Source organism: Drosophila navojoa, chromosome 2 (assembly GCF_054131105.1).
Source record: "Drosophila navojoa isolate 15081-1374.11 chromosome 2, UAZ_NAV_1.0, whole genome shotgun sequence".
Lineage (NCBI taxonomy): Eukaryota > Metazoa > Arthropoda > Insecta > Diptera > Drosophilidae > Drosophila > Drosophila navojoa.
In genome coordinates this window covers 15534119-15559653 of record NC_142890.1, presented here as the reverse complement: position 1 = coordinate 15559653, position 25535 = coordinate 15534119, and the positions used below count along the sequence as shown (strand labels likewise).

The 25535-nt window shown below is 44.9% G+C and overlaps 2 protein-coding genes across 4 annotated transcripts in view; one reads left to right on the top strand and one right to left on the bottom strand.

Annotated features, from left to right (window-relative positions):
- Nucleotides 1-413: 413 nt before the first annotated feature.
- Nmdar1 (glutamate ionotropic receptor NMDA type subunit 1) lies at nucleotides 414-12693 on the bottom strand. The gene is made up of 15 exons (XM_018107930.3): nucleotides 12585-12693; nucleotides 6724-7000; nucleotides 6521-6643; nucleotides 5454-5678; nucleotides 5187-5389; nucleotides 4693-4858; nucleotides 4507-4612; nucleotides 4278-4438; nucleotides 3996-4212; nucleotides 3739-3934; nucleotides 3353-3565; nucleotides 2693-3121; nucleotides 2055-2227; nucleotides 1745-2001; nucleotides 414-1683 (listed from the first exon to the last, which is right to left on the bottom strand). Exons 2-15 carry the CDS (start codon nucleotides 6889-6891, stop codon nucleotides 1378-1380), a joined length of 2943 nt encoding a protein of 980 aa, XP_017963419.1. The 5' UTR covers nucleotides 6892-7000; nucleotides 12585-12693; the 3' UTR covers nucleotides 414-1377.
- Nucleotides 7218-25535, top strand: part of Itpr (Inositol 1,4,5,-trisphosphate receptor) — a 21971-nt gene continuing 3653 nt past the window's right edge. Inside the window, exons 1-15 of one of the 3 annotated variants that reach the window (XM_018107836.3) lie at nucleotides 7218-8169; nucleotides 16787-17114; nucleotides 17426-17496; nucleotides 17562-17677; nucleotides 17749-18541; nucleotides 18600-19813; nucleotides 19879-20054; nucleotides 20112-20267; nucleotides 20329-20482; nucleotides 20540-20684; nucleotides 20755-20781; nucleotides 20853-21496; nucleotides 22095-22353; nucleotides 22415-22638; nucleotides 22701-25505. In XM_018107836.3, coding sequence (XP_017963325.1) covers nucleotides 17014-17114; nucleotides 17426-17496; nucleotides 17562-17677; nucleotides 17749-18541; nucleotides 18600-19813; nucleotides 19879-20054; nucleotides 20112-20267; nucleotides 20329-20482; nucleotides 20540-20684; nucleotides 20755-20781; nucleotides 20853-21496; nucleotides 22095-22353; nucleotides 22415-22638; nucleotides 22701-25505 — 6885 coding nt within the window. In that variant the 5' untranslated portion in view covers nucleotides 7218-8169; nucleotides 16787-17013. Of the gene's footprint in view, nucleotides 8170-14022; nucleotides 14210-16786; nucleotides 17115-17425; nucleotides 17497-17561; nucleotides 17678-17748; nucleotides 18542-18599; nucleotides 19814-19878; nucleotides 20055-20111; nucleotides 20268-20328; nucleotides 20483-20539; nucleotides 20685-20754; nucleotides 20782-20852; nucleotides 21497-22094; nucleotides 22354-22414; nucleotides 22639-22700; nucleotides 25506-25535 lie in introns of those variants that run through there. The other 2 variants (XM_089265326.1, XM_018107844.3) reach the window with 2 other exon arrangements.

Sequence of the window (25535 nt, the reverse complement as noted above, 5' to 3'; positions counted from 1 at the left end):
TTTTCAATAAATCAAACACAAATGCATGAAGCCATCAATCATCATTATTGCCAAGGCGGAAAATATTCATTTAGCTTGTCAGTCATTAATTGGAATGTTCGGATTTGAATAAATGTATTGAAGAGCGGCCTAAATATATAAGAAGAAAAGCAGAAAATAAATGTGCAATATGGAAAATACTCTAATACAATCCAGACGGGGAATTGCGTAAATTTGTTTATTGCTAAAGGTGATTCGATTGGAAAAGGAAATGGCTGTCAATCAACGGTGATTGAATGTGCAGCAAATAAAAGAGACAAGCGTTTTCAATTGTATTAAATATTCATTTATTTATATTCTGTTTGGCTTGGCATAAATAGTTTACACATTCAAAACACTTAAAATTCTGTTTCCACCTATTTGAGTAGCTCGAATATTTTTTTATTTATTTTAATTCACATTGATGCTGTTAACTTTCACACTTAAGATTAGTTAGACATTTGATGTATGGAGTTGTAATGGAGTTTAAATTTGTTTATTTTTTTTAATTTCACATTTAAGTATTTTAGTGGATGACGTTGACTTGTTTAGGTGTCGCATTCGAGTTGTTGATTTAAATGGATCTGATTAATAAACTCAGCCAATTAATGAAAAACAATAACTACAACAACAATCGACAGCTGTTCGCATGTTTTTGTTTGTTTGCTAGTTTAAAATGTATACGGGTTTTTAAAGGGTTTCGTTTTGTTTATGAAGTGTATAAATTGTTTTCGTATATATTTTGAAAATCGGAGTTTTTTGTTGTGAAAAATCGTTTTCAAATTCAAGTATCGTTAGTAACAATGGGTGGGTATTCTGATGATCGTTTCATATGCACTACAATTCGATCTACACAGATAACAACAGACAGTTAGACCTAGATAGATAAATAGATAGATAGATATTCATATTGAGATTTGCTAAAGCGGGCATACATTGAGTGAGTTAGCGATAAGCAGTTTTATGGTCAATTCGACATGGAGCTCAACAAATTCTTCACTTCATTCTCATCTATTGAAAAACTACACAAACTTAACGTCCATCAAATAAATGCCGACTATATAACAATACATATGCACATATATAAATACACGAGACGCATTGGGTCATGTCAGAGAACCTCTTGATATATGCGTATATAAATAAATAATCTCTAATTTGGCAAAATATATAATATGTGTATATTAATTTGTAAACTAACTCATATGGGGCCAACGCCCTCCTTGGGTATGGCTTGTAAATCGTCAGGTATTGAGCAATGAGATATATGTACATATATAAAATCATGGATAACACTAGTAATACTTTGTGGTTTTTTTGTGTTGTTTCGTTTCTTTCTTTGGTTTCAAAAATGTTAACTTATACGACCAGATGCGATACGTCGCTGGTGTAGCCCGGCGAGTAGCGCGGTGGCAATGGATTCTGTTGGGGTCGTGTCCTGCCCAGGCCCAGTTGACCGGACTTGGTCAGATCGTATGGCCGGCGTATGCGTAGCACATCGGCCGCATCGCCTGGCCAGGCGCGCTCCGGCCCCAGCCGCTGGCCCAGACGCGGATAGCGTCGCTTGTCCACGGCCAGGCTGATGGTGCCTGGCGCATGGCTGGCCATCAGACCCACGTTGTACTGTCGCTGCATGGCCAGCGAGGCGCGTATGGTTTTGCGTTTCTACAAATCAGAGAAATGAGAAGGATTAGCTTTCGATTTCCAGTCTAGCCACGGGGCTTACCTCAATGGTGCCGCGCCATTTGTCCGCTGCGTGACGGGCTATGTCCAAGCGCTTCTGCTTCTTCACCTGATGCTTTTTGTAGATCACCTCGATGATGATCAGACCCACGCCGCCAGCTATGCCCACGCCCACCAGTATGAAGACGCCCGCCATATTCTTGAGGCCCAGCGTGTTTGGCGTCTTCTCAAACAGTTCGCAGTTCTGTTGGACATGCCCATGGAAGATCCACTGCTTGTCCAGTTTCTCCATGAAGCCGCCTGTGCAGTAAGTACTTGATAAGAGGTCTTGTGTATTTGTTAGCTCAACTCACTCTCATGAAACTCGAGTATGGCCAAGGTGACAGCGTCTGTCCAGGGCGAACCCTTCTGCAGGCCAATGCCATAGCCGCTGCGGCCAAAGAGCTCGCCAGCCGTGACCAGCTCACAGTCCTTGGAGGCCTCGTACTCCAGGCGAGACGAGTCCCAGATGAAAGCCATTAGCTTGCTGCAAGGAAAAGTTTGAATAAATTAGAATCGTGGTAAGACCAGAGCGAGTTTTGGTTGTACAACATTTAGGAGAGTAGATAAAATTCTTTTGTTTTTTTATGAAAACTTTGAGAGAATATTTAAATATTTAGAGGATTCTTCAAAATACGAGTACAATACGAGTATGAGTACGATTACTACGGCTACTGAAGAGAAAGAGAGAGAGAGAGAGAGAGAGAAAAAGTGAGCGATATATATATTTATAAAGGGGGAGAGACAAAAAGAGAGTGGTAAGATATTGAATTGAGTGGAGAGAGTGAAGAGTGAGTATCGTTGTAGTTATTGTTGTTGTTGTAGTAGTAGTAGTAGTAGTAGTAGTTGTTGTTGTTGTTGTTAGTTGCAGTGGCAAAATCATGCGACTATTTCAGCTATATGGTAAACAAACACTCGAAGCGATCTTCGGCTCGCTAGCAAGTTCAGTTACCCCTTCTTCACGTCCTGAATGGCCTGCTCGGCAGTGACGTAGTTGTTGGACTCCATGGTACGGTACATGTTCGACAGCTCCACCTGACGCCGGAAGTACATGTCCACCGAGGAGCCTTTGACCGTGGCACAGGTGAGATTCTCCATGGTGTTGCGCAGACGGGCATCATTAATGCCGCTCAGCTTTGTCTTGGGCCGCTCCAGCACGAGGAAGGCAGCCAGGTTGGCAGTGTAGGAGGCAACTATGATCATGGCAAAGCCGGCCCAGACCATGCCCAGCACCCGGGCCGAGAAACTGCGCGGTGTACCCTCACCAATGCCGCTGTTGAGCAGCACGCCCCAGGCGAACCAAATGGCGGAGCTGAGATTCAGCGCCTTCTCCTCGTTGCTGTCCGAGTGCGAGAGCTTGAAGCGTCCAAACGGTGAGAATCTGAGTATTAGAGAATCATTTAATTAGAACGAACGTATGCTCAGTTGTCCAGCTGGCTAAACCATGGCTAAGTGATGTCTGGGGGATATTGTACGAGAGGATGTTCGCTCTGCTCGCTGTTCTTTAACCGTCAAATGCAACGAGCCCTTTGTCCAAGCCATCACTCAATCGGTATTAGGGTTTGTGTCTGGGACTCTAATTGCTTATGTGCTGAATTCAGAGTTTACGCACCTGTCCAGTAGATAGAGCACGAGCGCCACAACATGAACCGACACCATTACCAAGATCCATAGCGTGTTACTAAATGGCTGCAAGAAAGACACAAGAGTACTCGATCGGGACGGTTTCTTCTCGAGTATTGTAATGCCTTGGTATTTGAATGGTTTCGAGAATTCGATATACTCAGCACGCTCCGGATTTATGGTTAGTGGTGCGACGATCATGCTAAAAATATAGAAATCACAAAGTAAATTCTGTTCATTAAAGTGGAGTGGTACAAAAGAAACTACACTCAGAGAAATAATATATAAACTTTGTATGGGGAATATATCTTCATTATAGGATGTAATTCTTGTTGCTACACATGTTTTTCTCTGAGCGTAGGCGCTTGAGCTTACTCGGCACGTTCATTGACCAGCTCCCCAATCAGACCCGTCCACTCCTTGCGCAGCGTCATGGCGCCAGTGTTGTTCTTTAAGATGTAGTGTCCGAATTGGCCATCCGGCGACAGGGCCAGGTCATAGGTGAAGTTGATGCGCTTGGAGAGCTCAATCAGCAGGTCAATGCAGTAGCCGCGACAGCAAAACTCATTGGCTGCAAGCGTAACAGAAGGTTCAGCAAGCGTACGGCTGGAGAGGATTATGATGGCGTTTACCTGTCGCATCGCTGGCATTGAACAGCGGACAGGGCCGTTCGTCGGGCTCGCAACGGAACTCGTCGTCGCCCATGCGCCGGACATAGACGAACGGTTTCTCCTCGATGGTCAGCACCTTGAGGTGTGTAGGAATCATAATGCCCTCCGGCTTGCGCCTCTGTTTGCCGCCCCAAATGATCTCGCTGTCATTGATGCGCATTATCATTTTCGCCTTCAACTGAATTGGAATGGTTGGGAGTCTTAGGCGATCAATGTCCTAGTCGGAATAATAGATTCACTCACGCTATCGTAGCTGAACTTGCCCACAATGTGCTGCTTCTGGTGGTCCCGTATGTTGATCACATCGTAGCCAGCATAAATCCGATCCCCGTTGTCATCGAATGCCACTTGACCCGTTTCTCCCGTGATATTTCGCGACTTCAGGTACTGAAAGAGTCGTTTGCCTGCGAGGCGCGTTTAATGATGCATTAATGGACTTTCACGAGTGGTGTGCCATGTGCTTAATACCCACCTGATTCCCAGTTGACAGCCGAATCGCCGCAGTCCTTGGGCGCCTCTGCTATAGTCTCGTTCGAAATCATCTCCTTAATAGCCGAGGCCAGCACATATACGCTGTCCTGCAACCCAGCAATTCGGCGACAAGAGTAATGAATAATTCAACTATTCGGCCGAGCTCCCTTGCCCACACTCCACTTACCCTAATGTGCCCCTTGTCACTGTGGGCGTGCTCCAGCTGCAGGCCGAGCGCTCCGTCCGGCGTATTCTTTGCATGCAGCGCCTGCTCCGTCACAATCCACACATGTCCCTCGCCAGTCATGTTGTATTCAGCAGCATCGCGGAATATCACTTGAGCGTCCTCGGTGCTGCGTACATATATAGAATACAATAATACAAGAATCTTAATGTGCCTAGGGATATGGACATAATGGCTACGCTTGCAATAAGCTGAGTTGAAGTTAGATGTAGATGATTGAAATTTAAATAAGAATTTAATAGGAAATGAGGCTTTCACTAAGGTCAAATCTGAAAAACTTTTAATAGGCCAAGAAATAATTAAAAAATAAAAACTATTTAATATTCGTATTTAATAATACCAAGTACATAAGAATTATCTATATATAAAATGTGGCATACTTCTAGGCAACAATTCAAACGGATGAAATGGTTTCCTTAACTAAGCATCTTTTTTACCTGGCATAGACGAGATAGACCCGAGACTGTGCAGTCTTCATGTCTATCAGGTGCTCGGTAAAACTCTCCAGTTTCGGCTCGAACTCCACAATCAATTCGACTGTCGCACGCGCATCGACATCGTCGTAGTAGGTCTGCGAGGTGGTCTGGAAACGGCCCAGAATAGCGCGTCCGTCCGTGTCGGAGCTGTGAATGATGATTACCTGTCGATGGCAATGACAATTCAGTGAGTCAACGTGTCATAACTTGGGCCAATCAACCGCTTACCTTGGTGTACAAAAAGTGACTGAGCATTTCGAGCCAAACATCCGCCTGATGGTAATAGGGGGGCACGGTGCGCAGAAATGAGACATGGATATTCTTGTCGGAAAAGGCCGCATCCCGCGAGGATATGCCAATGACTGGTATCGAATAGAAGCCGGTTGTATAGCTCACAGCTGCCGGTGACAAATCGCCTGAGGTTTGCCCATGCGAAACGACGACGGCGTACACCTGCCCAAGCGATACAAAATCAATGGAAATGAGCAATGCAGAAGGCAATCGGTAAGAAGGGCAAAGGGGGAAATAAGGAAGCAAGGAACCGGAAAGAGCAGCCAGAGGCAATCGCTAGACAAACGGAAGTGTAAATCGAATTGGGCGTCATCAGGACCTGCAATTGACTACCAAAATAGATGTGCATCATTTGTTGGCAGCAGCAACCAGATACCCCGCTCGAGACCTGACTGTGATTTGTACTCCCGGGTATCTAATGTATGGATCAAATGTTCAAATTTCATGATAAATGACAATTGCGCGTTGAGCATCCAAACACCCAATTCAAAATCGATTCGAATAGCGTGCGCAGCTGAGTTTTTTATGATTAATGGACACTGAGTGTATCCTTAAAATACTCCAAACAGAGTTAATTTAAGGCTGTTGAACGGAAATCTTTCTCAGATATAAGATTTTTATGTGGCTTAGCCCATAAATCGCACCGAGTAGTTTGTTTCATAGGAACGAAACATATATGTATCTTGGCAGACCGTTTAATATATGGCTGTCTCATTGGATTCCATTTAGGGCACGTCCATCTTAAGGAGAGGCAAAAGGCAAAAAGGCAAACGCAATCGGGCGAACGAGCCAACGAACAAAATGAGTGTATGTGATATGCACAGGCAAATTACCGTTTGTCATCGCCTCATTTCCGATTCATTTCCGTTTGAATTATTAAAATGAAAGGTAAAATGGGCCCCAGCGCTGGGTGGCAACACTGGCAGCGGCGTTCGGTAATTGTATTTGCGTGCTGCCAGGCGGCATGCAAATTTTCATTCAGCTGTAAGAACTCTCATACTTACTCGCTTCTCAATTAGCTTGTCACAGACATTAAACACCGTTTTGATTGGGTTCTTATCCATGCGTATTGTCTTGTCGTAATAGGTGACTTTGCGTGGAACATACTGCTGGTCGAAATTGAGATGCTGCAGGCGAAGAATGGAGAAATATGAAAATTACAAATCCACAATCCTATTGGACAAATGAAAAAGATAAACACGCTTACCGCTATTGTGGTGCGAAAGTGCTCCTCGCTTTCGGAACTGCTTAATACACCGCCTATATTGTACGTTGAGGGATTATCCGAAGCTGTATGCCTTTGTCCTCCAATCGGCAGCACATTCACAATGCCAGCCGCACACAAAAGCCAGCGATAAGCGAGTGCAGCAGCCATATTGCTGCGAGTGGCTTTTTGTTTGCAACTTTGAGGAAATGTAGCTATGTGTGTGTGGCGTGATGAAAACTGTGGCACCCCCCAAAATTAACTATGCCCGGAGCATTTTCTGCAATAAAAATGTCAGACGATTAAAGCTTTAAGGTTATTTTCAAATTTCCCGCCTCTTGGGGCTGCCTCTGTTGATCGTCTACGAATAGTAGTACTAGTAGTACTAGTGTTGCCCAACCCGTTGAACCAAGTGCTCATATGTTAATGTTAGCCCCAATAATATTGCCAGAGTTTTTGAAAATCGAACGATCATATGCTTTTGACACTTGTTGTTTGCTCATTGCGAGCAGTCTTCATCGTTGTCGCGTGTCGCTTTGCCGCGCGAGTTTGCTTATCGCGGAACACTACGCAAACGGAATTAAACGAAAATAATATAATCACAATCTTAGATCGGATTTAATCATCTTTAAGCTACCGATTTGTGTGTAAATTGATTGGAAAAGTGTGTGGCCTTGTAGGAGGTTGAGTGGCGCATGTAGGCGTGATCAGAAATATGCATGGAAATGTGTGAAAATTGTAATTGAAAATAGTCCATTGTGTTTGCTTGCGTTAGCGCTGACGCAGACGTTGACGTCGTCGTCCTCTGCTGCGACCAGAGTCTTAAAAGTTGCCTTTTGGCGTTGTCGCGTTGTTACTACCGCTGCAACAGCGGCTTGTGGGCGCGGGGGCGTAATTGTTGACGTTGCTCTGAGCGTATATTTTATGTTTCGCCTTCTTCTGCTGCCGTACGCGGAATAGTCGCGTGTATTTTTTTTGTTCCTTCTCTTCTGCGTTCTGCGTTTACTTTTACGTATTGACAGTAACTGCGGCGAGCGCGTCGCTGCTCAAACATTGTTATTGTTATTATTGTATGCGGTCGGTCGCCGTTTTTGTTTCTGTTTCTGCTTCGGCATCTGCTTCTGCCGCTGCTATTGCTATTCAGCTTCCCCTTTTGCGCTTTTGTGGTTAAGTGCGCGTACTCAAGGTGAAAAATATATTGAGTTCTTTCAAGTGCCATTTCGAGTGTGTGTGGCCATAAAATTTAATTTGCAATCAAATTATTCGATTTACGGTCAGTGAGTGAGTGCTGTTGCTCCCATATTCATAGACATTCATACATACATACATATGTATGTATATACCGCTGTGCCGCAGATCGATCTGATGAATCAGCTATTACAATGTGTAAACATTCTGATGCCAGCGAATCTCTAAAGCGCCAAACAGTTTAGATTTAAACTGATAATTGTAAGTACAAAACGACTTTTTACTAAACTTGCCCATGTAAATAAGTATGCGTGTATGCATGTGCATAGGTATGTATGTAAGTTCTTATAGGAAAAACCCGTTCCACCTGTTGTTCGGTATGGGCTGGGCGCAGCCAATGTTGCAGTTACATACAAAAGGGCTGAGCTGCGTTGCGCTGCGCTGGCAACTGGGTCAAGTGGCAAGCCTTTGATAACGGTACAATAGCAGTGCAGTTAATTGCTAAAAAGAAAACAAGTTCCCCTTCAAGTTGAATAATTGAAGACAAATCACAAATTATTCAACCACCCGTTCGCTGCCTATTCGGAATCAATTGCAAACAAGCAACTACAACAATAACTGCAACAACAACATCAACAGCAACAACGGCAACAAAAATATCAACAGTGGCGCCCTCTCGCACTCTCACTTTGCAATGAAAAGAGGGTAGCCAGACACACGCGTGCTTAATTAAGCGCCACATTGTTGAGCAGATAGAGAAAGAGGGAGAGAGAGAGAGTAAGAGAGAGGCCGCGAGCGAGAGTGAGAAAGCAAAAAGAGAAAGAGCTTTCGTATTCAAGTGGGAGCCGCAGCTCAATACATGTATGCATGTATGTATGTATGTATGTATGTATGTGTATGTATGTAGGTATGAAGCTGTTAAGTGGGCAGGGCATATGGCGCCGCATGCAGCTGCCGCAGCACGCGTTGCATTTCATTTTTTTGCGGGCCGTAAAAAATTTTACACGTTGTGCAGATTTTTGAACGGCTCCCACCCACTGATATATTTATTAATGCATGTGCAATTTACACACACACACACACACACACAGAGCCAGGCACGCGCACACAGTTACACACATATATGAGTGCTTGAACGGCAGTAAAGCGCCGATGACGACTCAATTAAACCTTCAGTGAAAATCAATGGCTGCTGAGCCATTGAGAACTCTTAAAGTTATGCATGAAGCTAACAAACAGATACACACATGTGCATATAATATGCGAGTGTGTGTTTATGTGTGTGCTTTTATGGTATACATTCACGTGCAACTACCTGAGTATACATACATATATCTATGTGCATAATTTGCAGATCAATTGAGCGGCAATAAAAATACCTTTGACGGGCTGTAGCATCGTTTCGAAATGCTCAATTAACATAATTAGTTAAACGACAATTTATCTTATAAATAAAATATGCACTGAGCGCATTTAGTTCCCTCGCATACGAACTTAATTCGTTCGAAGCTTTCGTTGAATTTATCTCTGTATATTCAGCCGGAGTTGTTGATACAGGTTACACTATGCAAGCTCAATTATAAATAACATATTAAACACTAAAAACATACATTTGTCGCAATTGACCTATTTTATCAGCAGTTTCAAATATTTCTTTTATGCAGTCTGTGCATTGTAATTCTGTAGTTCACTCAATTAATAATCTGCTATAAATAGCTGATTTAGCATTTCGACTCGTAAGTCTCGTTGACTGACTCACTACTAAGTATATCCCCAGAATTTTCGCTACTTTTTTCATTTCAGGCTCTTTCTGGCATAAAATGCTCTTTCGCTCTCTTTGTTTGTGCGCGACGTTTATTATGGAGAACAGTTTCATATAGCAAACGTGCCATCGCTCACATTTTGTTTAATTGGTATTTGTTGTTGTTTTCGTAACTGTTGCCGTTGTTTGTGCCTTTTGTGGGTTGCATTTTGAACCTGATTGCAGCTGGCAGCAACTGTCGCGGCGTCGGCGGTGGCTTTTGTGTAATTCAAACTGACATAGAGATGCACCTTTGTGTTTATGCCCATTAAAATTGAGGTTAAAGCGGGCATATTCGTTTGTATACCTGAAATAAATCTATGATGTGGTATAAATCCAGCATTGCTCGACTCTGCAATTCTCGTAAATTCAAGTCACTCTTGCAGCTTTTCAGTCTTTTGCCATAATGTTCTCAGCATAAATCTCAAATTCAATCCGCATTTGAATTTAGCTCTACTTAAGCATTCAATCGTAATTTATGCATTCAATTTTCGCTGACATTTGCCAGAGCATCAATTGCAATTGCGAGCAACGGCTATATAATAAATCAGGTGCAGGGCAGCGCTTGGCGAGCAGTTCAAATAATTTAAACCCAATTGCAAGTGGAGAATAATATCATTGTCTTGAGTCTGGTCATGATGCGGATGCAATCAGATTGGCAGGATATCCTGGTACTCGTGTTGCACACAATCAGGATATGCTGCTCAAATTTGGGTTCTCTTTGACATAATTGAATTTTCCCACATGAACGACAATTGTTTTATGGCAACCGGGACTTGGCTTGGGGCTGAGGAAAAACAGACAAGCATGTAAAGAGCGACAGAATGGGCGGCCCAGAGGTGGGAGCATTCCCAAAAGTGTCGCACAGACAAAAGCTTCAATCAATGCCTAAAACTTTGATAGCCGCCTCTTTGCTCTTGTTGCTTTAACCTTTATCCCCATTCTTGTGCTACCGTTCAGTACAAAAGCTGTCTAAGCCAATAAAGCCTGCAAAGGATAACGGCAAGAAGCGACCCGAGGACCTTTTGCTAAACAGTTGCGCTCGAACCGATTTCTGATAAAGCCTCTATATGTGTGTGTTTTTTTCACATTATGAGTTTAAAGAGCTTTTTATCATTGTTGCATAAGACCTAATTTGGTGTCTAAGTTCACAGACTAAATGAAAATCAACTGATAATCGAATGAACTTGTATGAACATATTGTATTATTCCTAGCTATAGCTGCTGACAGACAATCTCGTTACGTTTGTTTAACAAGAGCATTTCCTGCTGTTCATCGCCCATTTTTCATACCATTTTCGCACACACGACTTGCTTAACATATGTTTTAGTTCCCGTTGCGCCTCCATTAGTTTGATCGAACCTTTAAGCTCTTTATTGGCATCCGGAACCGGACAATACAGATGCCACAAAATCAGAGTACGATTTGATTCTAGTTCTTGGCTCTATTACCCTTTTTTTGTGCTCTATTGCTAATAGGGTTTCTGAGCTTATCAAGTTGTAATCGCTTTGGGAGTGTAAAGTACAAAGAACTTTTTATAAAATATAGTAAGTTTTGTATAAATTAATTTGTCATTTGCATTTGAACTTGAGGGCATAAATATAGAAACTGAAGGTATATTCAATATAAATTGTTTGAAATTAATAAAGATTAAAAATTTCACGATTTAAGGCTTGAGAAATTAAGCGAAACTCGTCAAGGCCTTTGCTCAGACTGCCATTGTTCGTAATCAATAAATTAATGATAATTCCAAGCGGCCCAAACGGGTTTGTCTCACATAAATTTTAATTTCCACATAGTATTTTTTATGAATATATATTTTCAAGTATTTATGTTAATTGCACATTGTAAAAATCAATGTCCTATGTTGCTTTTACTGTTGATTGACAGCTATTCTTCATGGTTTCTTCTCTTTGCAATCGACAAAGAAAAGGACAGGATCTTCAGGAATTGCTTCTTCTGAGCCGATTTCTCTATCGCCGTTCGTATATTTGAAAGTCGTATTAAGCACTATAAAGGAAATATACTTAGATTTCAGTGTCTATGATAATAGAATTGAATGAATGCATACAGAGCGAAAGGAAACGGCTGCGAAATTCATCTACGGCATATCCGTAAACGTAAATATATATAAGATAGCTAATATAGCCAAATAAGAGAATCAACGTCACCACAACAGCGCTGTAAACAATGCACTGAGCCGTCCTAGCTGGATCCATTGACAGGCGAGAGGAATTTCAGAAACAGCCACGCCTTTAAAGCATATTACTGCAAACTTTGTGATGGTGTTTGCGATGTTTTGTATATGTTTTTCACATGAGAGGCCAGCTAGAGTTGCTCCTCCTTGTGTATCGTGGGTCGGGCTTGCTTTAAATCAAATTATATTGGCTCTATATACTGTCATTAGTACATACAATCTATGTATAAACAACATATATACATAAGCGCAAGGGTAGCGGGCGCCTTAAGTTATGCAAACACTTTTGTATGTGTGCCACTCCTACGGGATGCTTTGCTTTCTCTATTCCTTTTGCACACACACACAGACACTCGCGCGCACACACAGATATACTAACACTCATACACACCAACAGCCAGACGCACACGCACGGTCACATAGAACTTTTATCCTTCTTGGGCCAGAGTTTTTTTAGCTGGGTGGCTTTCAATGTGAATTTTGGAGTTGAACAAAAGATTTTAATTTCTTGTGTTTAATTTAGTGTTGCTGTCGTGTTTGACTACAAGTTTATAAAAGCACTAGCTATACACAATTCTCATTTCACATTTCTAGCATTTAATTTCACACATGCATAACCAATGAGCAACCTAACGGAGGCTGTCAAACTTCACTCGCGTCCCATTGCCCATACGCACCGTGTGGCTAAAGCAGTGAACGCTCGTTGGCTCGGCCGCTGCCGCTGTTCGTCACAACTTTGCGCCTGGCGCGACGCTTTACTACTGAATATCCCTTTTCGAGTGACGAAAGTTTTCCCTCTGCCTGAGAAGCTTTCGCGTTGCCAAGTAGCTTTTTTTACATACAGCTTTTGAAGCTTAGAGAAAGCTGCGCTACGCCTGCGCCTTGTATATGTAAACAATAATTTGTTTACTGTTTTTTACGTCTTACGCTTTGCTTTTCTCGTTCTTCGCTCAGCTGTTTGTGCCTTTCGCACGTGCGTTTGTCTGCGTCGCTGTCGCCGTTGCCGTCGCAGTCGCAGTCGCTGCCGCTCGACCACTTGTGGCGTTTGCTTTGTGCTCTGCCGCACTCAAATGCTATTCGTATTTTACTCGCATGCCGCCGAGAGATTTTAGTTAGTTCGTGTGCACAGCTGTGTGTGTGTGCCAGCTTGTGCTTTTTAATCTAGTTTCAAATTGATTGGTTTTTAATTTACATTTGTTATAATTTGTCTAATTAGTTTAGTGCATAGACAGGCCGATAAGTTTGTCAGGAAATCATGCGACAGTATAAAGCGCGGTCACTCAATGCACAGACATCATTATCGCTTATCAAATGACTTTGATGTGTATTTAAGTTCTCGCAGCTATCTACCGTTTAAGCCCCGTGCAAACATTGTTAATATATCTAAGGAATAGAATATAAAACTCGTATTATGTCAATCATACAATGGCATGTTAGCCATAGGAAAATATACATATATTTTATATGTGTTTGTAGTGGAAATTCTTAGAGATTTTCCTTAAAGACCTAGACGGCTTAAATTGCCAGCTGCAATCGCAGAGCTAGAACACTTTCGCTCACTTTAGTTTCGAGTGGTTTGTCAATCTTTGCTCCAAGACTCAATGATACTTTAGCTCGAGCAACAGGCTCAGCAAAACGCAAACAAAGACATGCAGCGAGAGTCTTGAGTGAATTTCGACCTTGACCCGGTAAATGCAATTGCATTTGCATTAGGCATGCTAAGTAATCTTCACTGTCATCCACCATGTCGAAGTCAAATCAAATTTGCGCACGCCCCCTTGCCAGCATTGAAGCGAATGCACAAAGTGAGAGGCCAAACTAATGCACAACTAAGAAAGCTAATTCGCCGCGCTGATGCGTAAAACGTGCAAAAATAGCGGTGGGAGGGGCGCGGGCCCACATGAATGAAAGCAAAAGTTTGAGATAACAAAAACAACAATAAGAGCAGCAGCACAGCAGCTGCCTTAAATAGAGAGAGAGCGAGAGCGAGAGAGACAGAGAGAGAGAGAGAAAGACACAAAAAGCTACTCCCGCGACATACTGCCTTATATGCTGGAAAGCTTCTGGCGCTCGCCTGAGCTTTCTGGGAGCGACTCGGCACGCAAGCTTTTCCAGCATTTTCATTTGAGCGTTGGCCTTTTGTGGGTCGCCGTCGTCGGTTCGGACGTGTTGATGTTGCTCGTGGAAGCATTGTAGCTGCCTCTCGTTGTCCGTCGCGCCGTGTAGCATCTGAGGAAGAAAATTTAAATATTCAGTCAAATCATAAATTATTTATTGATGCCAGTTATATATTCGACGTCAGGTAAATGTCCAAATAAGAAAAAAAAATAACACCTATATCAATTGTTGCTGCTGTGTTTTGTTTACGTTTGTCGCAAAAATAATTTGTGAAGATATTTGTAAGTGGTTTTTCCTCGAGCATGAAAATGTACACCTGGCAAATCTAGCCCGTGCCAGAAAAGTGAGCTATGTGTCTGTGGTGGTGCGGTGGTGCGATGGTGCGGTGGTGCGATGGCTCTGCCAGCATCAGTCAGCAACAAAAAATAGGCAAATAAATGACCTGGCTGCTGCCTCACAGGCATGTGTATACATTCTTCCAGCTCACACACACACACATACAAAACATATATATATATATATAGACAATTGTATGTGTATTTAGCATAAACTTGGCTAACCGAAATGCGTGGGAAATCGTTTGATTATCGTGTTGTTTGATTGAAATTGTTGTTAATTAATTTTATGGGATTCCAAATAAATTTAACCTTAATTGTCTAACAGTTGCAGAGGGAAATGCCCGAAACTTCGCACATCAGTATGTATAATATATGATAACATATGATTTAATCGCATGCGGAAAAACCATTGAAATCTCGAGCAGTCTGTGGGTGGGTGAGAATGAATTAAATGATGCGCCTCGGGTGCTCCAGCTGGGCCAGCTGTCACATTGACATGATTCAAATATCGCCTCTGCCGAACACAATTGCTTGCATGTTTCATGCCACACTTTCCTGCTGGCTTACAGCCGAACCTGCCACACGCTGCAGCTTCTCTGTGTCCTCGCTTTCCATGTGTGTATATGTGTGTGAGTGTCAGTGTATGTGTGTGTGTGTGTTTGACATGAAAACTTTTCAACAGTTCCGTAGCGTTTGCTCCCCTGTCGGAAAACGTTGGCATTCCTGGGCACCCATGGGCAACCTCAGTGCCTGCCTACACAGAATTATGAATTTTTAATTTCCTCTTTGAAGAAGCTGCAAAAAAAAAAAACATAAAATAAACGTTTGCGTATGTGGGAAAGCTGCCGGCTACAGATTTATGCTAATTGACATGCATAAATCCCAATCGGAATTTCTGAGGCCCAGAGGAATTGAGTCCTTATCCAGCTTTAACTGCCTGTCATTGTGAATGACAGGCTAATAGACACTGTCGATTATGCGCAACTGATTCCTCTGAACTTCTGCGAACTAATTATTATTCTTGTGCTGTAGCTTGTTGATGAACACATCGACACACACACACACGCACATTGAGAGACGCAACATATAATGGGGGAACACACACATGGCATACATCGAATATTCTAAGCATTACTCAAATTTATGGTCCGTGGCTATAATAAAAATCGCAGAATGCTGTTGACCGGGCCCAAGCAAAGCAATCACTTGCTTAATAGTTAATAACTCAACAAATCGAAATCAGGAAATTTCGTGTATTTTATTGATTATTTGTTGTGCATGCGGCCAATGTTTATCTTTCGGTTGTATCTTGTAATTAGCGGATTACACTGAAACGTCGATAATATGTTTGTGCTAGTCCGCTTAAAATAGATTCCAGTACCGCTCGATTCTTACGTTGCCAGATAAAATGTCTTTCAAGATTCCACCACATTGAGCAAAGGACGAAAGTCTTTGTTATTATTATTATTATTTTTTTTTTTAGAAATCAATGTGGCATGCTGTCCATTAAGTTTGTAAAAAACATAAAAACTTGTACAGTTGTCTGTCTCCCTCGTTTCATTTCCCCCATTCGCTCTCTCCCTATGCTAACAAGGGTTTTTATTATACTTTTTCCACCCCCAGCTTTTAGATCGTATCTAAGCCATTATCTATGAACAATAGAGACAAATAATAAAATGCAAGAAAATAAAAACAATAGTTAGAATAAGTGACAGCAAACATGAAATTGTAAACTAAAACAGTTGCACAATAAAAACTGCTTCAATAGAGCCACAGACAATATTAAGCATACGCCACGTGTGCAAAAATATTGAATACTATCTAACATACCATAACTCTTTAGATACATTTGTAATTATATTTTCCTAGAAAATTTAAAGGCAGAAAAATTCAGAGAAAAGTTATTTTAATTATTGCATTAATATAGTACGCATACGAGATGTTAGCCGAACTAAAATTATAAACTATTCATTCTGTTTGTTAGTCAGACTGTTGGGTGTGATATAATTGAATAATCATTTATTAATATTAAACTCATAAAAGGCGAGATTCAGATTTTTACTAACCCCAAGAGCCCAGAAAAACTTTCTGTATATGTCCCTTGTGAAGCGTTCTATGTGTGACCATATTGGAAAAATGAGAAAGTGGTTGGTTTGTTTATATATTTATGAATAAATTATCTCTTGACATGCCACGCATGACGCGCGGAACGGCCGAAAGTGGTTTAGGTTTGTGTGGTGCGCTCTGTAGGTCAATGGCAGCAACGCTGCAGATAGCGATAACTTGATAACTAATAATAGATGGCTGGATTGTGTAATGTAATTAGAGTAAACAGCACTCGTGTGATTTCTTACAGCTATTATAGTTGCTAATGTGCATATATGTATACATGTGTTTGTTTTTTTTTTTTTATTTACCCACAGGACACGCTGCGACAACAAGGACAGCGACAAATCTTTGCAATTAACTCGCATAACCGGCCACAGACAAAAGAGAGAGAGACAAGAGCAAAGTCCTAGAGAGCAGGCGGATACCCCCCACCGTCAATCCCCACACACCCACACAAACAAACACACACCCACACATTCATACATTCATTCGCCCACACACACACCAGTAGGATACGCTGCTTCGGCCCACACGCAGCAACATGGGCGACAATATAATTGGCTCGGCGAGCTTCCTTCACTTGGGCGACATTGTTTCCCTCTATGCGGAGGGCAGCGTTTGCGGCTTCTTGAGCACACTCGGGTGAGTACCATTTGTCACATGCTTGTAGAATACTCGTTGCACTCGCACTCACACCAACACTCATATGCACATACACATTCACACAGAACTAACTGCACTCGCTCTTCAAAGGCATTTAAGATGTCTGAAGTGCCTAGTCAACTGTTGCACGACAACTTAAGAGCTTTCCCCTCCCTGCCATGTCAATATACTAATTGACGCACACTAATTGATATATGATTTAATTTAGAAAGTTATTAGTTACATTTATTCAATTTTTGCATAAGTGCGCTTGTATAATTTGATTGCTAATTGACTTTGATTTCATTTAGTCTGGTGGACGATCGAACCGTCGTATGCCCCGAGGCCGGAGACTTGAGTTGCCCGCCCAAGAAGTTTAGAGGTAAGCAGCAGCTGCCAAATGATCTATCGACATGCTTCATAACGTAATATATGCTCGCTTTACAGATTGCCTTATCAAAATATGTCCCATGAACCGTTACTCTGCTCAAAAGCAGTTCTGGAAGGCAGCCAAACAGTCGGCCAGCTCCAACACAGATCCCAATCTGCTGAAGCGTTTGCATGTAAGCTCCATGGAATTGTTGCTTCTACTCAGACTTTTAACATCTATCTCTCTCTCTATCTTGTATGCTAGCACGCCGCTGAAATCGAGAAGAAGCAGAATGAAACGGAGAACAAGAAGCTGCTGGGCACATTCATACAGTACGGCCGCGCCGTGGTGCAGCTGCTCCACTTGAAGTCGAACAAATATCTGACCGTTAACAAGCGTTTGCCGTCGCTGCTGGAGAAGAACGCGATGCGTGTGTATTTGGATGCGAATGGCAATGAGGGCTCTTGGTTTTACATCAAGCCGTTCTACAAGCTGCGCTCCATTGGCGACTACGTTGTGGTGGGTGACAAGGTGATCCTCAGTCCGGTGAATGCCGATCAGCAGAACTTGCACGTGGCCGCAAACTATGAGCTGCCCGATAATCCCGGCTGCAAGGAGGTCAACGTACTGAATTCATCAACGTCGTGGAAAATCTCGCTGTTCATGGAGCACAAAGAGAACCAGGAACATATACTCAAGGGTGGCGACGTGGTGCGTCTCTTTCATGCCGAGCAGGAAAAGTTTCTAACCATGGATGAGTACAAGAAACAGTACCATGTCTTCCTACGCACCACGGGCCGCACCAGCGCCACTGCGGCGACCAGCAGCAAAGCGCTCTGGGAGATTGAGGTGGTGCAACACGACTCATGTCGTGGCGGTGCCGGCGATTGGAATTCCTTGTACCGCTTCAAGCATTTAGCCACGGGCCACTATCTGGCTGCCGAAGCCGAGTCCGATGTGGTTGCTGGGACGAGCGCTGCAAACGGCCACGAGTCTTTGTTGGGCGACTGCAGCAAGGACTCGGGCCTCAGCTCTACAATGAACTCCACTTTGAATGGTAAGTTCCGCAGGACTTGCATAAATATGTTGAACTAATCTCATTCGCCTTTCCCCAGACAAACCGAAGGGCAAACTGTATCGCCTAGTCTCAGTGCCATATTCGGCTGATATAGCCTCTGTGTTTGTGCTGGACGCTACGACCATGGCTCGGCCGGATAGCTTAGTGCCGCAGTCCAGTTATGTGAGACTGCAGCACATTTGCTCCAACACCTGGGTGCACGCTACGTCGATACCCATCGATGCGGATGACGATAAGCCGGTCATGTCTAAGGTGTGCTGCTCGCCCATCAAGGAGGACAAGGAGGCTTTTGCACTGATACCCGTCTCGCCTGTCGAAGTTCGTGATCTAGACTTTGCCAACGATGCGTGCAAGGTGCTGGCCATGGTGACCAGCAAGCTAGATAACGGCAGCATATCGATCAATGAGCGGCGAGCTCTGATCTCGCTGCTGCAAGACATTGTGTACTTCATAGCCGGCATGGAGAATGAGCAGAACAAGACTAAGGCGCTCGAGTTTACCATCAAGAATCCCATACGCGATCGACAGAAGCTGCTGCGCGAGCAGTATATCCTAAAGCAGCTGTTCAAAATATTGCAGGGACCCTTTCAGGAGCACAGCGCTGGCGATGGACCATTCCTGCGGCTGGACGAGCTGAGCGACCCCAAGAATGCCCCCTACAAGAATATCTTCCGGCTCTGCTATCGCATTTTGCGGCTCTCGCAGCAGGACTATCGCAAAAACCAGGAGTACATTGCCAAGCACTTTGGTCTGATGCAGAAGCAGATCGGCTATGATATCCTGGCTGAGGACACAATCACCGCACTGCTGCACAACAATCGCAAGCTGCTGGAGAAGCACATTACGGCTGCCGAGATCGAGACCTTTGTGGGTCTTGTGCGCAAAAACATGAACAACTGGGACTCTCGTTTCCTCGACTACCTATCCGACCTGTGCGTCTCGAATCGCAAGGCCATCGCCGTCACCCAGGAGTTGATCTGCAAGAGCGTGCTTAGTGATAAGAATGTCGACATTCTGATCGACACACAGGTCAAGGCGCTGCGTGGCGGCACCTCAGTGCGCTGCTACAAGGGCGCCTCCGAGGATGTGTGCCTCTCTACGCTTACCGAGGTTGCCGGCGATGACGAGGATCGCTCCGACGTGCAGTCTAACTCCACCTCGACCACATGGGACAGTGCGAGTCTTAACGATGACGAGAGTGTGCTGCCGGGCGAGAAGTACGAAATTCATTTGCAATGGAAGGGCCAACCGGTGAGTGTTGAAAGATTCACTTCAGTCCTTTGCTTATCTAAAGCGATTCTCTGTTGTGCTTTCAGTCATCGCGCTCCATGGCCGATCTGGCCAACTGCGTGGCCGAAGGTTGCGAGCAGGAGACGGCTATTTTGAACTACTATCGTCATCAGTTGAATCTGTTCTCGAACATGTGCCTGAATCGTCAGTACTTGGCTCTAAATCGGCTGTCGCCCCAATTGGATATTGATCTGATATTAAAGTAGTTTCCTCCACTGAATTCCACAATTCTCTTGCTAAAGCCTTTCCTTTCCCGCAGATGCATGTCCGATGAAACGATGCCCTATGAGCTGCGTGCCTCGTTTTGCCGGCTGATGCTGCACTTGCATGTGGATCGAGACCCGCAGGAGCCAGTCACGCCCGTGAAGTACGCCCGACTGTGGAGTGAAATACCCTCCAAAATGTCCATCATGGAGTGAGTATCTGTAATAATTAATAAAGATAATTATTAGCTAATTCGTGCTTATCGTGCCCAGCTATGATGGCAAGAATCTTCAGCCGGACCAGAACAAACAGGCCTGTCGAGCCAAATTCAACACAACTATCGCTTTTGTGGAAAACTATTTGTGCAACGTGGCCACCAAGGTGTGGCTATTCACGGATCAGGAGCAGAACAAGCTGACCTTTGAGGTGGGCATCTGAGCTTATAGGCAGAATCATTCGTTTATCTATATGAATCTTCTTCAGGTGGTTAAACTGGCCAGGGACTTGATATATTTTGGCTTCTACAGCTTCAGCGACCTGCTGCGCTTAACGAAGACTCTGCTCTCCATTCTGGACTGCGTGTCCGAGACGACAACCGGAGGCTCCTTCGTCAACACGGATATTGATTGTGAGTACCAAAACTGATTCTCTTAAATTAAGTTAGTTGAGTAAGTTATCTCTGATCTCTCCATGACAAGCTGTCGAAGAGGAGACGACGAATGATGGTAAGCTTGCAAATAATCGCTCCTTAAATATGACATGTAGATTAATCCCACAACTTATGTTTCTTTTCCAGCTGAGGGTGGCGTGCTGCGCTCCATTGGGGACATGAGTACGGTGATGACTTCGCTGGCGTTGGGCTCCGTTGGCCAAGCGATTGCAGCGCCCTCCATAGCACTACAACAGCGCAAGTCCGTCTCGCAACTGATGAAGGAATATCCGCTGGTCATGGACACCAAACTGAAGATCATTGAAATACTGCAGTTCATCTTGGACGTGCGCCTGGACTATAGGATCAGCTGCCTGCTCTCAATATTCAAGCGCGAGTTCGACGAATCCGAAGTGGTTACCCAGGCCCCACCACCTGGTGCTAATGAGGAGCAGAACCAGCAGACCACACCTGGCAGCACTGGCACCACTGACGCAGAGCAAATTGCCGCTGCAGAGGCTGCCATGGCTGCAGCGGCAGCTGCCTCTGCGGCTGCGGCCCGCCAGAAGAATATCGATCTGGAATCCATTGGCATACAGGCGGAGGGCATCTTCGACTGCGAGCGCAGTGATGCGGCCAACTTGGATCTGGATGGCCAAGGAGGACGCACGTTTCTGCGCGTCCTGCTGCACCTAATCATGCACGACTATGCACCACTTGTGTCTGGTGCCCTGCATCTGCTTTTCCGTCACTTTAGCCAGCGCCAAGAGGTGCTGCAAGCCTTCCGGCAGGTAAGCTGCTGTTCCATTTACTCATTCCCTAGCATAAACTTGCGTAACTCATTTTGAAGTAGTTCTAGTTGATTTATTAAAGTTGTCTGCATGTGCAATCATTTATCACGTATGCCTAAAGAATCAGTAAGCTCTATAACTAACATTAGATTGTATTACGTTGGCTTGTCTTAGAGTAAAGTTTGTAGGTAATCTTTGGATAGTTTCACACAATTGTTTGCATATATTTAATAGTATTATATATCTTATGTTCGTATCGGGGAATTGAATGGAATCGGTATTCCGATGTTGGTATTGCCTTGTGGTTGCTTTCTAATTTCTCAATTTTACTCTTCATCTCTCTTGGGTTTGCATGCAACGCTCTTGAAATCGAATTCGATGTCTCGCCTCACTAATCCGTTTAATCAACTGCATTTATCATATGTATGTGACTAACAACTAACACTGCTTACGCACTGATAACATACACTGAACTAACACTAAAGTGGACGTATTCCGCATACCGTAATGAAAGATCTTTTGATTTTGTATGTATGAATACTTGAAGATGCCCCTCTGAGATAGGCTAACGGCTGACATTTCTCCTTTTGCATTGTAGGTGCAATTGCTCGTCTCGGACAGTGATGTGGAGTCCTACAAGCAGATCAAATCCGACCTGGACATATTGCGCCAGAGTGTGGAGAAGTCCGAACTGTGGGTGTACAAGGCCAAGGCAACGGATGAGCTGGGTGGCACGGATGCAGCAGGGGGTGCGGATAATCTCGAATACGATGCCACCCTCTCGCCAGAGCAACGCAGCGAATATCAAAAGGTCAAAGAGATTCTCATTCGCATGAACAAGTTCTGCGTTACGGATGGTGCGTAAATTCTTCATATTCTTACCTTCAATATCACTCATGCTCGCCCATCTCATTTCAGGTCCCGTTGTCAAGCCGCGCAAGCACGAGCAGCGCCTGCTTCGCAATGTCGGCGTGCACACAGTTGTCCTGGATTTGCTACAGAATCCCTATGACGAGAAGGACGATGTGTTGATGAAGGAGCTTATGTGCCTGGCCCATGAATTCCTACAGAACTTCTGCCTAGGCAATCAGCAGAATCAAGTGCTCCTGCACAATCATCTTGATTTGTTCCTCAATCCAGGCGTAATTATCTACCCCCTTCCTCAGAAAGCACCTGTGGCTAATCCTTGATCTTTTCCATTCAGATTCTCGAGGCGAAGACAGTCTGCGCCATCTTCAAGGACAACTTGGCGCTGTGCAATGAGGTGACGGACAAAGTGGTGCAACACTTTGTGCACTGCATCGAGATCCATGGCCGACATGTGGCCTATTTGCAGTTCCTGCAGACAATCGTCAAAGCAGAGAACCAGTTCATACGCAAGTGTCAGGACATGGTCATGCAGGAGCTCATCAATGCCGGCGAAGATGTCCTGGTGTTCTACAACGACAAGACCTCGTTCCACCACTTTGTGCAAATGATGCAGCAACAGCAGCAGCAGCAGCTACGTGGTCAACAGCTCAGCGACGACAGTCCACTGAAATATCATGTGGAATTGGTGAAGCTGCTCGCCTGCTGCACCATGGGCAAGAACGTCTACACGGAGATCAAGTGCAATAATCTGCTATCGTTGGACGACATTGTGACCATTATATGCCATCCGTTATGCATTCCCGAGGTAAAGGAGGCGTATGTGGACTTCCTCAATCATTGTTACATTGACACCGAGGTGGAGATGAAAGAGATCTATGCCTCCGGTCACATGTGGAGTCTGTTCGAAAAGAGTTTCCTGGTGGACCTCAATCAGTTGATATCAAACAGCTCAGCCACCGCTAACAAGACGCTCTTGGCCTATGTCCTGAATGGTGTGACCAATTTGCTGAGCAGCTTCTTCTCCAGCCCCTTCTCCGACCAGAGCACAATAGTGCAGTCGCGGCAGGTGATCTTTGTGCAACTACTGCAGGCCGTTTACCGGCTGACTCAATGCAAGTGGCTATCATTGGCGGATCGCTTCAACGTGGAGAACTGCATCCGTACGCTGACTGAATCAGCCAAGATGCGCAGCATTGTGCTGCCCTTGGAGCTGGAACAGCAGGTGACCAATATGTCTAGCAAGACCGCAATGCTGACACGACAGACGACCAAGTGGCTGCTGGCCTCCAAGCAGCCCAAGTACGATACTCAGCAGTCGGCTCATCTGATGCGCTGGGATCGGTCCATCATTGAGGGACTGCAGGACATTGTTTCGCTGTTGGAGGATCAACTGAAGCCGGTCGTCGAGGCAGAGCTGTCATTACTAGTCGACATACTTTATCGCTCCGAGCTGCTCTTCCCTGCGGGCACCGAGGCGCGTAAGCGCTGCGAGAGTGGAGGCTTCATACGCAAGCTGATCAAGCACACAGAGAAGTTGCTGGAGGAGAAGGAGGAGCGCATGTGTGTGAAGGTGTTGCGCACTCTACGCGAAATGATGGCTATTGACGTCAACTATGGCGAAAAGGGAGACGCTCTACGTCAGACACTTCTGCTACGCTACTTCCAGTGCAAGAGTGCTCCAAAGCTGGAGGAGGAGCACCCGCAACTACCGACGGGCGTGGCAGCTGCTGCAGCAATAGCCGCGGCGGCCGCCTCCGACCCAGCCAAACAGTTGCATTTGGTGACCCACGGACCTGGTGCCAAGTATCTGGCGCGTGCGGACAAGACGCTGCACGAAATGCAGAATCACCTAGATCGCGAGGGTGCCTCCGATTTGGTAGTAGAGCTGGTCATTAAATCGGTGCATTCACCCAACATCTTTGTGGAGGCTGTGGAGCTGGGCATAGCATTGCTCGAGGGTGGAAATCCAATCATACAGAAGGGCATGTTCCAGAAGTTTCTCAGCGACGATCTAAATCAAGCGTTCTTCAAGGTATTCTTCGAGAAAATGAAGGATGCACAGCAGGAAATAAAGTCGACGGTCTCCGTCAACACCACAGATATAGCAGCCAAGGCGCACGAGCACAAGCAGGATACCAACATGGAGCTAGATAAAATCTCACGCAAGCACGGCCTCAAGAGCAATGGAGTTGTTATCACGGACGAGCTCAAACGGGAGCTGCACAATGCAGGCCTGGCCACAGCACGCGCCTACGGCAACGCGCGGAACATACACTCAGGCGAGGAGAGCTCAGCGATCAGTGTGAATAGCCCGCTGGAGGACATTCTGGCCGAGAAGTTGGAGAAGCATCGGGACAGCAAGGAGCAGCGCAACCAGCTGTCGAACAAGGTGCTCGTCATGCAGCCCATTCTGCGCTTCCTGCAATTGCTTTGTGAGAACCACAATCCTGATCTGCAGAATCTGCTGCGGAATCAGAACAACAAAACCAACAATAATCTCGTGTCCGAAACACTCATGTTCCTCGACTGCATCTGCGGCTCTACCACGGGCGGCCTGGGTCTACTCGGCCTCTACATCAATGAGCACAATGTGGCGTTAATTAATCAAACCCTGGAGACCCTCACCGAGTACTGCCAGGGGCCGTGCCACGAGAACCAGAACTGCATTGCCACTCATGAGTCGAACGGTTTGGATATCATCACCGCTTTGATATTGAACAACATAAATCCGCTGGGGGAGAATCGCATGGATCTGGTGCTGGAGCTGAAGAACAATGCCTCCAAGCTGCTGCTGGCCATCATGGAGAGTCGTGGCGACAGCGAGAATGCGGAGCGCATACTCTACAACATGAATCCCAAGCAACTGGTCGAGGTGGCCTGCAAGGCCTATCACCAAGAAGAACTCATTGACGAGCAGGATGATGGAGATGAGCCGAGTGCCGCCACCGATGACGACGATGCAACGGTCAGTCCCCGCGAAGTGGGACACAACATTTACATTCTTTGCCATCAGCTAGCACAGCACAACAAGGAGCTGGCGGCCTTGCTCAAGGCCTCTGAAGACCCTCAGTCGGCCAGCTTCGACGCGAAAACAAGTCAAGCTCTCATGTACTACGCAACACATACGGCACAAATTGAGGTACAGCTCGAAATGTCATCATTGTCAATT